General features: G+C 38.2%; 4 protein-coding genes across 5 annotated transcripts; 1 reads left to right on the forward strand and 3 right to left on the reverse strand.

Annotated features, from left to right (window-relative positions):
• Window positions 1–483: 483 nt before the first annotated feature.
• On the reverse strand, window positions 484–3,742 carry LOC145697740 (uncharacterized). Of its 2 annotated transcripts, XM_081774956.1 has the most exons (6): window positions 3,580–3,742; window positions 3,269–3,492; window positions 1,926–2,012; window positions 1,284–1,457; window positions 736–1,245; window positions 484–695 (listed from the first exon to the last, which is right to left on the reverse strand). In XM_081774956.1, the coding sequence occupies exons 3-5, from the start codon at window positions 1,956–1,958 to the stop codon at window positions 922–924; spliced, it is 531 nt and encodes a 176-aa protein (XP_081631082.1). In that variant the 5' UTR covers window positions 1,959–2,012; window positions 3,269–3,492; window positions 3,580–3,742; the 3' UTR covers window positions 484–695; window positions 736–921. The 2 variants fall into 2 exon arrangements, with proteins under 2 accessions (XP_081631082.1, XP_081631089.1); XM_081774963.1 differs by having other exon boundaries at window positions 3,269–3,742.
• Window positions 3,743–3,788: 46 nt separating this feature from the next.
• LOC145701570 (uncharacterized) lies at window positions 3,789–5,860 on the reverse strand. Its single transcript, XM_081778784.1, has 5 exons — window positions 5,307–5,860; window positions 4,843–5,268; window positions 4,618–4,784; window positions 4,012–4,558; window positions 3,789–3,964 (listed from the first exon to the last, which is right to left on the reverse strand). Exons 1-5 carry the CDS (start codon window positions 5,830–5,832, stop codon window positions 3,789–3,791), a joined length of 1,842 nt encoding a protein of 613 aa, XP_081634910.1. The 5' UTR covers window positions 5,833–5,860.
• A 2,714-nt stretch (window positions 5,861–8,574) lies between these two features.
• On the reverse strand, window positions 8,575–9,540 carry LOC145695814 (troponin T, fast skeletal muscle isoforms-like). The gene is made up of 5 exons (XM_081772845.1): window positions 9,384–9,540; window positions 9,206–9,342; window positions 9,075–9,161; window positions 8,873–9,028; window positions 8,575–8,829 (listed from the first exon to the last, which is right to left on the reverse strand). Exons 1-5 carry the CDS (start codon window positions 9,459–9,461, stop codon window positions 8,694–8,696), a joined length of 594 nt encoding a protein of 197 aa, XP_081628971.1. The 5' UTR covers window positions 9,462–9,540; the 3' UTR covers window positions 8,575–8,693.
• A 6,054-nt stretch (window positions 9,541–15,594) lies between these two features.
• On the forward strand, window positions 15,595–16,300 carry LOC145710898 (uncharacterized). The gene is made up of 3 exons (XM_081788608.1): window positions 15,595–15,732; window positions 15,816–15,989; window positions 16,107–16,300. The coding sequence occupies exons 1-3, from the start codon at window positions 15,609–15,611 to the stop codon at window positions 16,274–16,276; spliced, it is 468 nt and encodes a 155-aa protein (XP_081644734.1). The 5' UTR covers window positions 15,595–15,608; the 3' UTR covers window positions 16,277–16,300.
• The last annotated feature ends 398 nt before the right edge of the window (window positions 16,301–16,698 follow it).

Below are 16,698 nucleotides of genomic sequence, written 5' to 3' on the forward strand. Positions count from 1 at the left end.
CTGATGGACATCACTGACTTCTTTGACCATTTGTGATTCTTATAATACAGTTTTTTCCTTTTTTGTGGACCACAATTTTGTGGACATTTTGTTCATTATAAGGGGTTTTTGAGGGTCACTTTTGCAAGGATAATGTTCCACTTTTGTGGACATTTGTCCAGCCGAGAAAATTTAAGAGGAAGAAACAGAGTGTTATTTTTCTTTAATCAGGATGTTTTTGTATATACACGCATAACAGATATGGTGAGAGGAATATTCCCGAGCACGCGCGATAACTTATACTATGGGAGACTCTTAGCAGCCTTAGAGTCAAGATGAGAGAAAGTACCTCTCTGTCAAACCTTAGAAGAATCGCTCAATTTCTACGAAAGGTCGAAAAAATCGAGAAGCTCACTTTGTCTGAAATTGTCTGAAACGAGCGAAAAAGAAACCTGTTTGTGAAATTCGTGCAAAAATAGAACGTTGATTGCTTTGAACTTGAATTGGGATTAAAATTCGATTCATTTTTAAATACAGTAATCAGGAGAGACTTCAAAAAGAACAGGGATCCTACTAAAACCTGTGTTTCCAATAACCTTTTGGTTGACAAGCTCGTCTCCTTCAAAGTCGAGTCGTTGAATTGCATTAGGACTTAAGTCGCCTGCGACGATGAAAATTGAATTTCTGATCATAATTGCAGATCCATAATCGTCAGCCTTAATTGAAATTGGTTTTATAAATATTTCGAAAATTTACGTATTGAAGGTCGCCAATTTTATTCCAGTTGTTGTTTTTGAGAAGCCAGATTCGTTTTTGTTTAATCCATTTATAACTTATCCATCTTCCTCCTCCAGCAAGCAAAAGATTTCCACTTGGTAAGCCCATCAAAACATGATGGCTTATTTCACTAAAAGATTTTTTAAAATGAATTATTTCAAAAAATTACACCGGGAAATCGGCTAAAGACGACCAGCCATGAGAATTCAGAGTCTCCACTTTATTCGCAGCATCGCTAAGAGAACTTCCAACAGTTATTGGTTTCCCTTTATAGAAACCAAGCTTGCCCCCGCTATGCGAAACTTTGGTCCCATGTGTTGAACTCGAAGTTTCCCCATCAAAAATTTCACATTTCTTCCTTCTATGATCATCAAAGCAAATTAACGCCTTTTCGCCATTTTCGATCATCAGTGCTGCGGAAAAATACGAAACTTCGTTTATCAATTTTGCTGACTGTTCTTTCCACTGGCATCCTTCCAGTTTCGCAATCTGAATTTGATTATCTCAAAATCGGAAAAATTCATTACTTTTTGTTTATCCGACCTTCCACCAAAGATGAAGAGTTCGTTTTTGACAAGAGCATAAGGAGTGTCTTCAAGATAGTTGTTTGAAGGAGCTGTGATCGTTGCTGCCTTCACTGTCGATCCATATAATGAAATTGAGAATGAGGCGCTCAAAATCCGCCCCATTACCAAAATTTGCTTAAGGGGGTGGAACTAGGTTTTTCGAAAATAGCCGATTCTTGACTGGCGCTCAGAGCAAGGAGAGCTCATATTTTCAAATTCTCTCTTAGGCTGAAGATAGAACAAACCTAGATCTAACAACATTTTTCTTAAAAATTTTTTTGTCCACAAATTTTGGCGTTAGAGAACGAAATTTCTACCCACCTCTTCGAAAGTCGCAATTTTAGCGTATTCGCGTCCTCCAATTTCTCGAGTCACGTGACTAGCCAAATTTTTAAAATTTCATTTTAAGAAAGTTAAGCCCTTAATCTAGTATTGCTTTTGAGGAAATTACGTAATCATCAGTAAAAACAAATTTTTTTTATTAAAGGGTGCCTCCCGAAAATCACGGTTTTTCAAAAAAACTAGTTCTACCCCCTTAATTAACAGTTTAAATTTTGCCAAATCATTTGATAAAAATTTTTGAAATAACTTATTAAGTTTAACCGTTTTAGGGGAAAACTGAATCGTTGTTGGCATTGTTGGCGTTGTTGATATTGTCTTTCTTGTTGTTGTGGTTGCTATCGCTCGATCCTACGAATCAAAATCATATACCAGTTGAAAACAACTTGTCCGGACTTTTTTCTGATTGTAAGAATTTTTTGAGGGACATTTTTGTGCATGCGATCAATTTTCCGGATTTTTTCCGAAAAGCAAATAATCAGGATGGCTAAAAATCAGTATCCCTCCATAAAATATTTTAACAAGGATGAACGATCGAAGCCCTGATTAAATACAGTCAGAGTCCAAAATAAGGGACATCAAGATAAGGACTTTTTGGCTAAAAATGACGAAAATCAGCGGCAGAAAAAAATCCAATTTAACGCTCGAACGCATATTGCGCAGATTTCTGCGCAGAGCCCCTTTAAAGCTCGATATCTCGTACTTTACTTGATCAAAATTTTAAATGGACCCCCACTTTAGGAGCTCTTTTTCGATGAGGAATCCGATTCTGGCATCGAAAAAAAAATTTGACTTTAGGATAAAAATTTGGCTTCAGAACGAAAATTTCCGGTTTTTTCGAATAATGTTTTGTTAGCATTTTAACAGCTCTGCATCATTTTTTCTGTCGATAAAAAGATATTTTTTCGAAGTTTTATCGCATTTCTGCATCGAATCAAAAATAATTTTTTTCATAAATATCTATTTTGTACAGTTGTATTTTAGATGAATGTAATAGAAAAAAATGGAAAAAACTGATACATTTTCGGGTAACTTAAGAAATCACTATTTTTAGCGAGGTTCGGGTTAGGGTAAGAATTTTAAATTATAATTAGCTTGTTGGCAAGCGTTTGAGCTTCATTTTGGTAGCTTTGGTTGTTTGAAATCTCGACCACAATCGTCGCTAGAGCGCTCTAAAGGTGTTGCGCAGAAATCTGCGCAATATGCGTTCAGCAAGAAAAAGAATTCGTGCGTTCATGCGTTAAGGGACTTTCTGAGATAAATAAGCTTTTTCAGTTTGTCGATTGCTAATAAAAGGTATCAATAACCTTGATTTCAACCAGTTATGCGGCAAACGGAAGTCATTCGCCTTTCAGAATATGTTTTTCTCTTTCAAAAATGTCTTCAAAACCACAAAAACGATAAAGTAAGCTTATTTTATCTGCTAAAAATATACTTCAAAACAATTTGGCAGCAACATATTTTTTGCTTTGATGACCCAATTTAAGGGACTTTTTTCAAAAATTTTGGAGCAAAAAGAGTCCCTTATTTTCGACTCCGACTGTAATTTAATGAAATGAAAACATCTGAAATTGATAATATTCGGTTGCATTCTCAGTATCACTTACGGTATTATTATCGCTGACAATATTTCGGTTATTGGTGAGCTGATTGTCGTTAACATTCAGAAAGAATATCAGTGAGATCACTGAGATTAATAGTAAAGCACCAAATATCGCGCAAATCCAAACAGATTTTCGTCGTCCCGAGCTGGGTCTCGAATGCGTGGCGTTTTTTGGAGCGCGGCATTAGATTCTTCTGTTAAGAAAGGCTGACTTTCGGGAGATGAATTCTAAATTTTTTCTTCATTAACGCGTAAGACTCGATAGTCAATTAAAATAATACTCGAAAATCAATAAAAAGACTTTTTGATTCTGACCGGAGATGGATTCGCTTTATCACAAAGAACCAGCGAAAGAGTGAAGGCTTCGTCAAGAAGATACCATGTCCCGAATTGAATATTGCCATCATTTATATCTCGATGAATGTTTCCGGCTTTAAGATCGCTTACTTTGAAGTAAGGGTTGAATTTGCTGATTCGAACGACTTTATAAGTTTGAAAGACTTGTTTTCTGAGTGTTGTAAGTTTTAACTAAAAACTGTTCCTGGCTCGTCGGAAGAGAACTCACTGTTTTGAAGGATGTATTCATCGTTTTCGACTCGATCCAAGGTCATTTGGTGATAAGCGATTTCTCCGTTTGGGAGAACCCGCGCTCCAGTTACACTTACTGGACGAGTGAAAGTAAAGTTTTCGTCGAGAAAAACTTTATTTCATTTAAACATTATTTGAATAAAACATACTTGGCAGTACCTCTTTCATACTTGCAGATCGAATCGGCGGGTTTCTTGTGATCCGGTCCACCAAGCAGTCGGATTATTTCCCATCCAGTCTCCATTAAATAAGTTCTGTGACAAAGTCTTCGCAAAAGAAGCTCGAAATGATTGGTTTGACTTTCTAGTTCTACTTCTCTTGGGTTCAAATTCAAGCCAGCCATGCTTCTGGGATACACGATCATAGTCAACGTGAAAAGGATCTTTTCAGAAGTGTGCGTCTTGTGTTTATCAACGAAGCCGAGATCGTCTCTCATTGCGTGCCGAAGAAGGGTCGTCACAGAAACGGGGCCGCAGAGTTGACTAGTTTTCTGGTCAAAAATATTCTTGGTGAGATTTTGCATGTTTCGATTGAAAGATTTCGTCGCAATTTGTTTCAAAGCGGACATTTGGCAGGACCGGGTAAGATTCCAATCGTCCAAGCAATAAAAAGAGTCGACATCGTCAACGGAAATGATTTCCGTGATTTCGTCGAAAATTGATGGGTCAACGTTTTTAATTTGTTGGATGGACTCTCCATTGCATCTCTTAAATAAAAGTGTTTTAAAAAACTTAAAAAAAATGGTTTTAAAAAAATACTTCGAACCTTGACAACTTCATCAATTTTTGTTCTTTCTTCAACTGTTATTGGCTTATAAAGAAGCGTCCATGTAGTGTCCCAATCGCAAAAAAGGAAATACCAAAGATTATTAATTTTGTAACCCTCTCCAGTTGTGAGTTGTCGTTGATAAGCGAATCCAGGTGAGCCAGCGGCTAAACATTTAATTTGAATTTAAATTTTTATCGGAGTTTCTTATATAATTCAACTTACAGAGCGCATTGTTAAATCTATATTTTGAGCCTCTTCTTGTGTAGCCCATTTGTCTGTAGCTTTCCCTTCTTGTTTCCTCGTGGACCAAGCCGAAGTCAATGATCTTTGGCACTCCCTTTAGCAAAAGAATGTTCTCCAGCTTGAAATCGTAGTGGGAGATTCCAACTCTGACCAAGTAATTGAATCCTTCTAAAATCTCATTTGCGATCTTCTTTCTTTCTTCGATAGGGAGTTGATCTTCCGTCAGCAGCGACCTTAAATCCTCCTCGGTTCTTTCCATGATCGTTATCCAACCCAGACAATCTTCTTGCTTCGAGCTTTCGTTGCTGAATAATTCTATATTCGCCACATTTTTGATTACGTTTTCGTGGTGGGGGATCTGCCTTTGGTTTTCCGATTCGTCCTTGTTTTTCGCCACAAAGAAATCTTGAAATATGAAAATATAAATAACAAAATTTAAAAACCTTTGGCCAAATGTATTTTCCAAGAAATTGAGCGGAAACAAAAGGAATCCGTAAAAAGAAATGGGTCAAAATGGTGAACCCGCACTGCTGCTTTAAAATCCCCAAATTTTTCTTCTAAAACAATCGCTTCTCCTCCAGTTTTTGCATTTATAAGATCGTTCAGGTCCCAGTTTCCGGTTTCCTCCTTGATTTCCCATCGACTGATCATTTGGTTTCTCAAAGAGGGGTCCTTCTCCAAAATCATTTTCTGAGTTGCGTTGATTTTGAAAGATTCTTTTTCTTTTTTCTTTCTGTCAAAAATGCGCCCTCTATTGCCACTGAACCGACAAAAATGCCAATGATGAGCATTCGAATCGTCCTTAAAATCCATTCTCTCGACCGACAATATCAAGCGGCATTTTTCAGTTCTCGTCGTCGTCCTATTCAATTGCGGCAAAAAAAGCCTCAGCCATGATTCGATTTCGTCTTTTTCGGGCGGTTTCTCTTTCATTCGAAAATTTGCCAACATGAGAAATTCTTCTAACATCTTTTTTCACTGTTATTTTTGGGAATAGTGATATTCGATAGAGAATCTGGATTAGTTGAATAATTTTATGATGAGCCGGGGCTCTAAGATTTTTACAACCTTGTTTGCGGGAGTTGATAAAAACAAACGCCCGAGTCGTTATTTACAAATTCTCGTGAAGCTAAAATCATTCAAATAAATAAGTATGAATCGATGCGAGACAGAGGTGCAAAACGTCATTGTTAGATTTCTAAGCAAGTGTTCTTTGACTTGTTCCTTTAATTTGTTTCCGGTACCTCTGTGTGATGGTGATTCCAGCTGGCCAAAGGTTACAGTATCAAAAAAAGTGATTTTGACATGATATTATCATTCTATTGTGTAAACGAAATTTGTATTTATCGTTTTCAGAAATTTATGAGCAGGAATAAATTAGTTAAGGAGATAGATATCGAGAATCGCCATTTTCTGTCAGACTTTTTTTTAAATTAGCGATGAGAAATCAAAAACAAATCAAATTTAAAGGGAGTTAGTAAATCTCTTTTCAGTATTCTTGAAGGCGAAATCACGGATCGAATCGAGAAACGAGCAGTCCAACTTGCAAACGAAGGCCGAGTGGCCATCTGCCTGGATAACTACGATCATCAAAGCGCGAAGTACTGCGGTATCCTCCTCTGCACGTTCGGCACAGAAGGAACAAAATGCCTTCGATGGTTCATCTCTTTTCGACGAGTGCTCGACTGCTCAGATGAAGGGATGCGCACTCATCTTCGCGAAATCCTTGCAGAATATGGACTTCAAGATCATTACGACAGAAAGGTTATTAAAATCCGGGTTTCAAATTTAATTTTCTTTTCAAGGTGCTGCCAATCATCGGAGACTTTCCGATACAGAATGCATTCAGGACCCATGTCGCTGCCGCATGCTGCGCTCACACGATCGCCAACATCAGCAAGTCCTTTCTGAAGAAATGCTCTGATGAATGGTTCGCAAGAGAGGTTCGGGAGGCTGTCGCCGGCGTTCATGCTGTGATCCGCAGTAAAAGAAGAATCGGCTGCGCCTACTCGTCTCTCAATGAAGAAATCAAACAGATTGAGCCAGCAGGTCCATCAGGAACGCCGCTACGAGTGCTCGAAGGTCTCAATTTCATCCGATTTCGGTAAGAAAATTTGCGAAATTCTATGTTAAATTTCACCGAATCTGAGTAAAATTTCACCCAACTTGAGTAAAATTTCACCGGACCTGAGTAAAATTTCACCTAGCCTTAGTAAAATTTCACCTAACCCGAGTTAAATTTCACCCAATTTAGCTATTTTTAGGAGCGTATTTAATCTTTTTGAAAGATTACTTGACGCACAAGACTTCATCACAAGCGGAAACCGTCTACTCTACACCAACGGCCATACCATCAGCTGGGAAATTGTCGAGTACATGGTCAAGATCGGCGGAATATTCATGGAGAAAATCAACCTAGCTGATTCTGACGAGTTCATGGTCACTGACACTCTCTTCACGATGCAAGAGTTGCTCACAGAGGTGCTCGAGTTCAACCCGCCTGGCCGCTTTCTTGCAGCTCACCGTGAACTTGAGGGGCTTCTTCGTTTTTCACTTTGGATCTTCAATCGGGACGAACTGTGCAGTGGTTCGTATTGCGCAGCGCGAGTGTCGCTTGACCTAATTCCCCTCTAGCGCAAGCCTTATTTTGTACAATGAGCCCGCGTTGTTTTCGAAATTGAACAACGGGCGAAGCGATGTCCGGCGTGAGTGGGGGCGCTAAAACAACGGGCGCGCAACAATTTTTTTGAGCCCCTGCTCTGAACCATACCTTCGGAACAAAGTCTGCTGGAACGCAGAAATAAAAGGACAGGATGCAGACAGCCATATTCCATGCCCGTACAGAAAAGAATGCTGGTATGGTGGAATCACAATCGTCAATGATAGACAATACTGGAAAGCTCTTCCGGAAATTAAAAGTTCCTATCAAAAATAGAAGACTTTTCCCAAAATAGGAATTGTTAAAAATATTTAGTTCAAAAGCTTCCTTTTTATTCTCTCCTTCCGACATTTTAATGTTTTGACAATTTTAACTTTCTTTTTGAGTGAGCTCATTTTTATTTGTTTTACGCGCTCACACTTTTAGATTACCATATTTTTCAGTATTTCATACATCGAAACATCCGCTGCGACTGGAGAAAATGTCCAACTTGCTGTAAACTTGCTTTTGCACAGAGTGATGCAGAGGCTCAAAAAGTTCATGCGCGACATCAGATATAACTACGAAGAAGAGGTAACGAATCAAGACCCCACATTTTTTATATTATATTTTAGGAGATCAACTTGAACCAAGAATCGCCCTCATGCTCAAAAACAACGACACAGTAATCCTCAATCATCCTTTTTTTTTTCTTTGCCGTTTGCCATCAGCATTTTTATTTTTAACTCGAAGCTCCTGTTCATTGTAAAATTTCACTTCACGACCTCGAATAAAAAATATTTTTCAACGCGAAATTTTCGGTTTACTCTTCCTTGTTTTCATTTTCAATAACCGCCAATTCTTTCTGATTGTTGCTACGAAAATCGGGTTCTTTCTTTTCAATAATTGTTGATAAGCTCTAATCAATTTTCGAAATTCAAGAGTCGTGTGAGCTTTAAGTGCATGAATTTCACCATGGTCAAGTGCCACTCGCGCGATTACACGATCATCAAACTAAATGACTGGTTTTGACTGATGAACGTTTTGCTACGTCGATCGTTTTTTTATTTCTTTATTTTGTTATAAAAATGCAGCTTTCAAGTACTGCGTGGATAAATTGAACACAAGTTGTAAATAATTGCGAAGCTTTGCGCGGCGCCGAAAGCTCGAGAAAAGTTGGAGATTTGAGTTTTTATCGTTTTCGTGGGCCGCTTTTAGCTTTTGCATCACGAGCATCGTTGTAGCGAGATCGGTTGCATTTCAAGTGGTAGTTGATTTGAGACAAGTTGACTTCAATGTCGACCTTAGAGCTGACCAACTCGACGAGCCTAGAAAAAGATGAAATCAAGGAAGAATACGCGGAGCGTTTACCAGTCGTGGAGCTCCTTGGCCTTGGCCTGAAGCTTATCGTTGTCCATATGGTCAATGTTGAGTGGTTTTCGTCGATCAGCGAGGATCTTCTTTTTCTTCTCCTTTTCAGCACCTCCTCGTTTGTTTCGCGCTTGCTCCTGTCGCTTCGCCAAGTAGCTAAATACAGTCGTGAATACAAAATTTCTCTTTTGAATCATCTCACCCGCCGTAGTTCATGGACATGGCCGCCAAAGCTTCCTTCTTCTTCTCTTCTTCCTCGAGTTTTCGCTTTGCTTCGATCTCGTCTTTCCTTAACAAATCTGGTAAGAAGTCTTTTTTTGCTTGAATTTTTACTTTTGTCTTTCTTCTCGTTCTCGCTGAGCGCGTTCTTTTTCTCGCTGAGCTCGGTCTTCGTTTTGTTTTTGTCGGACTTCTTTTCGTTTCTCCATTTTTTCGACGAGTTCGGCAAGAACTGCTTCATCTTCTTTTCGCTAAAATAATTTTCAAGTAAATTTCGAGGACATAATAATACCTGGGCGAAATGGTTCTCGATAAGCTTTTTCAACTCAGCAAGATCCTTTTCTGCTCGTTGTTTCAAAAAGTCGTTCATGGTGGTTCTTTATTTTCTCTTTCTGACAAAACAGGTCAACTATAGCGTCTAAGGATGAAGCTTTTTTACTTCCCGAAAAATGAAAAAGTATAGAGCCGGGGGAGGCAGAATTTGCCTGTCAACGCTTGAATAGATTGCTTCTCACTTTTGATAACGATGCTCTGTAGTACTTCAGATCTTTGTTCACTGTACGCCTATGAATCATTTTTTGATAAAAATAATTGGCATAATTTATTGGAGCACGAAGAAAACTTTTCCCAAAAGTTGAGCTGTTCATATCAGCGTTATAAGCTCATTAGATAAAGAGCCGTGCTCAATTTTCGGTAAAACAACAAACAGTAATAATGGCACAGTAAAAAAGAAAAGCTTAGAAAAAAAGACAGCTATTATAATATTTAGCGCTTTGAAGGTTTTTTAGGTTAAGCTTAACTTAAAAGGATTAGCAAAGACAGTTGGTCGCGCGAAGAATGTTATACATAGCAATTACCGCTAATTTGCCTTTTTGCTTTTACTGTACTCAGAGCGGAAAATATCAACTTTGCTTAGTACGTAACTGGAGCAAATCTGGTCGTTATCGAAAAAAATAAGGCAGGCTGTTCGAAAATGTTCTACACGACGATAGCTACGACTTCGACAACTCCTGTGGTCAGCCCGCTGATAAAAAGAAACAAGTCAACAAGTCGAACAGTTCTTCACAGTTACAGTTTCTTCCTTTGAGGCGTGCTCACGCAGGTAGCTTCTGTTCAAGGGTGTTTCGGGAACCCAAAACCCCTCTTTTAGTCTTAGAAGGCCATTTTTATCTCGAGCGGTGGCAGCTGTTTAAGTAGCTTGCCTGAAGAGGCCAAATATGCAGCTAGCCTCTTTTTCTAATCGAATCACGTCTAAACGATAACGATCGCCTTATCAGCGAATCGGTGGAAGAAAGGTCAACCTGCCGCGTTTCCGAAGGAACAGTGAAGAAGAGGATAAACGTATATTGTGCAAATAGCCCTTTATGCAAAACTGGAGCGCCTTAACATAACAAAACTAAAACAAAAACGCTTCCTGCCACTGCCAGGCCTTATAAACCTGAGGGTATATTTCTTAGACGGCGGAAAATGGTCAGTCAGAACGTGGCTTTGGATCAAATTTTTATCCACACGGATGTCACGCATAAGGCTGACCAAAGCTGTATTCACAAAAATAATTCAACCCGCGTCTCCGCCCAGTTCTCAGCGTCTAAAAAACCGTTTCTGTTCATCTTAAAAATTTTCGCATGACGCAATTTTTCCTTTCACTAGATTGATATCTTTTGGCGCTAGAAACATCACGTTTCCCGCCTCTGTGGCTTCGCAAAATGGCGCCGGAGATTTTGGAAGTGACAATAATTGATAACGAAAAGTATCATAATTGAAATAATCTCGTATCAGTGTTTTTGGCGTTGCAAAATTTCAATTGTCAAATCAGTTGAGACTCTCTTCAGCGTGGAAAATTATCGCAGCTTTTTAACGAGCCTAATGGATAAGCAACTCGGTTTTGAAGTGGTATTTGATGTATCAACTCAGAAATAAGGGTCCAAATGCAAAATTAAAAAATTAAAAATAGAAATCGATCACTTATTTTATTCATCAAACAAAGGCTCGAACAATGCGGAAATAGGTGGTACGCCGTAGATCAAATCCGAGCACAATTGTTTTATCATGTCTTCTCGGTCATCTGTCCATGCCATGTCATCTTCTTCCATCTGCTCCTTTAGTATTTTGACCATTTCTCTTGTGCAAGTATGAGTATCAGGAATGAAGTCTTCTTCAAGTGACAATTCTTCAAAGTGATCCTGCGTGTTCTCATTTATTAATGCTGATGTTGAAGATAAACCGAGTAGAAAAATCGAAATTTTCATTTTAGCTTATTTTGTGAACTCTCTCGTTCTTCTCGGCTCATAAAAGATTGAAGAACATCATGTGCTCTTGCCATCTCAAACAAAAACTGTCTTCTGTGAGTAAAGTTGAGACGGTCAGACTGATACTTGTCTTGGTCATGTCAGCGTCTTTTCCTACTTTTGTCTCTTACTTGACCCATTTTATGACTTTTCTGAAAACATATTTTAAAGTTTCAAAAATCGTTGTAGCCTTCTTTTGATGAATAGATTCTTCTACTTCCGCCCGTCCATCAATTGGGACGACGATCGGAAATGCCGAAATCTCGTTCAGAACATTCTTCTGCGTATAAATATCCATTTTCTATTTGATATGAGGTCATTTCTCCGAAGAACAAGGCGGTTCTAACTCTTGCGTAAGTCGGTAAGGGACTGATAAGGGAATTTAGACCAGTGATAAGGACGGCTAGGTGCTCATTTAGTAAATCTTGGATTGAGGAATTTCCGCAAGACGAGCTTTTCCAGAAGTCGAAGACTTCGCTTTTCAGCTCACTTGATTTTAGAAGATCCAAAATCAGTCAAAGAAAAACTCGCCGAAAATGACTGCGTTTCGTTTCTTTTTTATACCGGTTTTTACGCGGAGATGAGAGGGTAAAAAGTGGAAGAGCTTTGTAATAATTCAAAAAATTCTGTAATGGGCGGGGTTAAGAATTAATGAATAAGCACGAGCCTACTTTGAGAACTACTAGTGCTCACAATAAACAATGTGAAACAAATTCAGAGTAAGTTTTTGTTCTAATTTTATACTTTATTCAAGAATCTATTATTTTCTTATTAAGTTTAGTCTATAAGCTAAAGAATGCCCTACATACATACCCATACTATCAAATGATGAATCGACCCAATCATTTTTTAAAAAGTCCATATTCGTTCTAGAGATGAGCATTTTATGGCGTTCACAAAGCATTTCCCCCTATCGCGAAAAATTGCCGTTATCGTTGATTCCCAAATTGCTAGTGTCGCCAGCTGACAATGTCGTGGTTTACAGTAGGGCTCGCCATGAAATTTCGAAGTCCCCAGTGGTTATGTTTTTCTTGTTCCCCATGTTCTAAAACCCAAAACTCCCCGTATAACCATACTCTGAAACTCAGGCAAAAAAATTTTAGAGCGAAATTTCGATAAAAATGGCTCTTTTTGGGGGTCTGATGGCTTAAACGAAAAAATTAACGAAGAAACCCTCCTGAATCTACTAATTTTTGATATAAAGATAAAGCTGAGAGTCTAAGCTTTAATAATCAGTGTTCGTTAGGGTTCGATTTAAGAATTTTTTTATGAAAAAATTGTCTTTTTTGAGAAAAAGTCAAAAATTGACGTATTTTTTTATCAGTCATTCAATATTTTTCAGTAGTTTTCTTCGATTCTCCCCAGATATGAGACAAAACTCTTATGGAACAGAGCATTGCGCCTCTTTTTAGTACCTTTCCGGCACGGGAAAGCATGGGGAACTCGAGATATTAAAGCTTTTCTAGGTTGAAACGAGGCCGAAAAATGGAGAATTTCAGGGATTTTGAGTAAAAATTCTCGGGTGAAATCCTGATTTTACCTCTAAAAGAAACTCAATTAGCTTATTGAAAAGAGCAGAAAAAGTTACGCTAGAAAAATTGAAAAAATATTGAAATTTCCGAAAAATGACGTCATGGCACGGGATTGAAGTCCCGAAAACTGGGATTTTGGCCTAGCTCTAGAATTTTTTCCCCAAGACTTACGACCGACATAAACATATCATTCGAATCAGGAGAGAACGGGGATCATTTTTAGGCAGAATTCGTAGGGGAGAATCGACCTCGACTTTTTTTTGGCGAGCCCTAGTTTACAGCTCATGAAAATCTCAATTTTTAAACCTACTTATTTTACAAATTTCATGCCTCAAGACGTCAAATTTCAGTTTAAAAAACAACGGTTTATGGTTGTTTACTCTACTTTTTTCTTCAATTTCAAATTTGTAATTTTCGGTCGGTAGATGTCTTTTTGGCTTTCTTAAATTGATGGGTTGATGCAATGGTGGTGGAGTTACTGTTTTTGAGTGGAGAAAAGGTGTGCGTTCTTAATATCACTTTTAATTCGGGCGGAGGGCTTAAGGGTAGGGTCCCCGTACAGGCCCAAAGCAGCGAGACTCTCCTCCGAACCTATCAATGCTGGGATGGCGTGTAATGGCTCAAATGAAAGTTCAATCTTAGATCTTCTGATTGACACGAGCTTTTTTCGAAATTCCAAGAGAAAAGTCACGTGCGGTTCGCTCAAAGTTGTCGTTTCAGCGAAAAATCGCGAAAATAGCCAATATTCAGGGCGACTCTCCTCCAAAGTGAGCAATGAAAACCCCTCGATTCTTTTGAAGGTTAAAGTTCGGACCCTAATCTTAAAAATGACACGAGCTTTTTTCAATTGGTCAAAATTTTCTATATTAAAAATTTTAAAGTACGAAGGTACCCATTTTCCGTCCCTTTGACTCCGTGAATTGCCTTGCGGGCATAGCCCAAAAGGCGCGGTTGTCATCGCAAATAGATGTCCTGAACGTGGGCTTTCTAAAAAGGTATCATATGACACCCCAACATAACGACCAAAAATTGTAAAAATTTTACAATTTCCGCCTTTTAGCCAAAATGCACTAATTTTTGCCATTTTCAATTGCAATTTGTGCGAAAATGGGTTATGATAGAGAAAAAACTCATATGGAGTTTTTTGCTCAGAATTTCATGGAGATTCAGAAAAAGTGGTCAAAAACCGATTCTGAGACTTGACCCTGTACGGGGACCCTACCCTTAAAAACGGTGTTTAGTTCTTTGAATGAAATGCGAGAAGCAGACTGGGTGTTTGAGCGAAGAAAACAGTGATAGAAGTGCTTTAGAAGAAGAATGAAAAATAATCGCGCCGACGATATGTTCCGGGAGGCAGCTGAACAGGGTTAGAAATAAATATACAAATGATGCGATTTCAAATAGGGCCCGTTCATATGTTTGAAAAACAATTGATTAACAAGGAAAAAACGTTTTCGATTTTATATCAAGAGGTATCCTTAAGGGTATCAATCCGAAACTGGAATTTGTGAATCTACTCCCTTATAAATTTGAATTGCCCGTAAAAGTGTCAAAACAGATGAAACATGTTTTTGAGTAAATTAATTTTTCAAATTAAAAAATCAATTGAAAGTTGTGAAAATTGTTATATCGGTATACTAAATTGCGGGTGGAGCAGGCAACTTTCTAAGCTGGCTTGGCTTATTTGCTTTTTATTTGCGGTGGCAACAAAAATGAACGGGTCAATTTAATTTCTTTATGAGTTTTTACGTTTCCATCTGGATCTGCGTGGACGGCCTTTTTGGACTTTTGTAATTCAATCGACAATTGTAAGAATTTTTTTCAACTGTAACTTTTATTTTGAATCCGAATTTATTTAAATATTCGTGTTAGAAATACTCTGATCAATTATTCAAAGCCGAAACATGAAGCAAACCAGTTACTGGAACGGAGCATCTGGCGATTATGTCAGCCGGTGGCATTTTTTCAGAGAGTTATCAGCCAACGCTACTTGCCATGGGAGGGGATTACAAAATCGAAAAGGAAACCGATATCGGCCAGGAGGGTGTTTAGGTTTGTCCACTTCGCGCCTTCAGATTTTCCGAAGGTGGCTTTCTTCAAGGGCGATAAGGGGGTGATAAAAAGCGGGGAGTTTTTGGAAATTTACGTAGCGAAAATTGTAAGAAATTGAAGAATAAGTTAGACATCGGAAATTCTGATTAATACATGATTGTGATATTTTTAATAACAATGTCTTTAGGCTACGTATCCACCATTTGAAGATCTGTAACTCTCATGAGCCCTCATTGCTGTTTTCATCAACAAACCTGAATATTATGATCAAAGGAATAAAAGCGACAGTATTTACAGAGTTTGATTTGAATCGAAAGATCTTGCAGAAAGTTTGCTGTAGCTCTGTCGTCTTCGTCTTTTACTTCACTGTCTAAAGTTGCAATTTCATTTCCATCTTTGCTAATCGAAAAGAGTGAGATATCGAAATTTAATAATGAATACCTAAACACTATTCGTGAGTTAATAGAAATATTCACTATTATTTTAAATTTATTTCAAGAAGCTTCTGGTTGCCTCTTAGCTCATATCCGCTTCTTGCGGGAATATTTTGGCCACTTGCCATCAAGGAAAGAAACTAGGGCACGACAATTTCAACCAACTTTTTTCTTTTTTTTTTCACAAGGGCGCTAAATCAAAAACTTAAAAATGCTCAACCGCGAGGAGAATATTTGGGATGTTGAGAAAGTGATTTCGTACGACAGGAAGAGAAAACTCTACCTTGTTCGCTGGGCCGGCTTCCCAAAGGATGAGGATACAGAAGAACCTATCGGTGAGTTGAAGCCAGACAATTGATTCATAAGAAAAACAAACGTGAGCGATTTAAGAGCTAATCATTTATTTTTGCTGTTTTAGAAAATTTGCGCCACTGTAAAGGAACATTGCGGCTAGTAAATCGGCTCCGGCAGCGCCTTGGACTACCAAGAGTCAGAAGAAAAAGGATCAACCAAAGATCGAGTAAAAAGGCGAAAAATCCTTTTATTCATGACTCGACCGAGGAAATAGACTTTTTGCACTCTGATGATGAAGGTTTGCTTTCATTTTTGTGGTTGACAATATTTGGGTTAGCGTTAGGGCTAGGGTTAGTTTATGAGTATTCTTTCAATAGGACCAATTTCTGCTAGTTTGTTAATCTCTCTATTTCAGAAAAAGCTGGCTACAGCCACAATCCTCTCGATATCGAAGACCGAATAAAACAATCTGAAGAAATGGACGTACTCTCCTTGAAATTTCACCGCTCAAAATCCTGCCAAGAAAAGTTTTCTTTTGAAAAAATCATCAAAACCCATTCTGATATCTTTGAAAGCCAAGATTGAATAATAAAATACGTCTGACCTTGACGCCCGATACTTGACTTTTCCTTTGAAGCTAGAATTTATTTTTCGAAAAAATATACGTGTCGTATGCTTCGTTACTTGAGCGCGTATTGTATAAACAAGTTCTAAAGAGAGGGCGATTTTTAGATTCAAAAGTTTATTAGTCAACAGCAGCTTCATTAAAAATCCGAATTTTAACAAAAAGACTGCAGGATAATTAAAGAATTGGACAGTGTTATTCATCGCCAGGAAGGATTCGTTTTTCATTCTTTTTTTCTCGAGTGACGGTCTTTTTACAGGGTGGCGTTTTTTCATTCGATTGATTGCCATACGCTTAAGAGGTTGAAACTAAATTTTAGCTCACCTGATGGCGCTGTACAGAGGAGAATTGTGAAGATGCGCGGCTTATCTGTAGATTAAGG

The sequence above is a fragment of the Oikopleura dioica genome, chromosome 1 (genome assembly GCF_907165135.1).
Source record: "Oikopleura dioica chromosome 1, OKI2018_I68_1.0, whole genome shotgun sequence".
NCBI classification, from domain to species: domain Eukaryota; kingdom Metazoa; phylum Chordata; class Appendicularia; order Copelata; family Oikopleuridae; genus Oikopleura; species Oikopleura dioica.

Coding starts and splice junctions, on each gene's coding strand:
- LOC145697740 (XM_081774956.1), bottom strand. CDS start 1,958: ATGCCAACAACGATTCAGTTTTCCCCTAAAACG. Junction 1,458..1,925: donor TTCAGTTTTCCCCTAAAACG/GTTAAACTTAAT, acceptor CACCCCCTTAAG/CAAATTTTGGTAATGGGGCG. Junction 1,246..1,283: donor GAAGGTCGGATAAACAAAAA/GTAATGAATTTT, acceptor AATCAAATTCAG/ATTGCGAAACTGGAAGGATG.
- LOC145701570 (XM_081778784.1), bottom strand. CDS start 5,832: ATGTTAGAAGAATTTCTCATGTTGGCAAATTTTCGAATGAAAGAGAAA. Junction 4,559..4,617: donor AAATTGATGAAGTTGTCAAG/GTTCGAAGTATT, acceptor CTTTTATTTAAG/AGATGCAATGGAGAGTCCAT. Junction 3,965..4,011: donor GATCTGCAAGTATGAAAGAG/GTACTGCCAAGT, acceptor AATGAAATAAAG/TTTTTCTCGACGAAAACTTT.
- LOC145695814 (XM_081772845.1), bottom strand. CDS start 9,461: ATGAACGACTTTTTGAAACAACGAGCAGAAAAGGATCTTGCTGAGTTG. Junction 9,029..9,074: donor ATGTCCATGAACTACGGCGG/GTGAGATGATTC, acceptor GACTGTATTTAG/CTACTTGGCGAAGCGACAGG. Junction 8,830..8,872: donor GCCAAGGAGCTCCACGACTG/GTAAACGCTCCG, acceptor ATCTTTTTCTAG/GCTCGTCGAGTTGGTCAGCT.
- LOC145710898 (XM_081788608.1), top strand. CDS start 15,609: ATGCTCAACCGCGAGGAGAATATTTGGGATGTTGAGAAAGTGATTTCG. Junction 15,733..15,815: donor GGATACAGAAGAACCTATCG/GTGAGTTGAAGC, acceptor TTGCTGTTTTAG/AAAATTTGCGCCACTGTAAA. Junction 15,990..16,106: donor TTTGCACTCTGATGATGAAG/GTTTGCTTTCAT, acceptor TCTCTATTTCAG/AAAAAGCTGGCTACAGCCAC.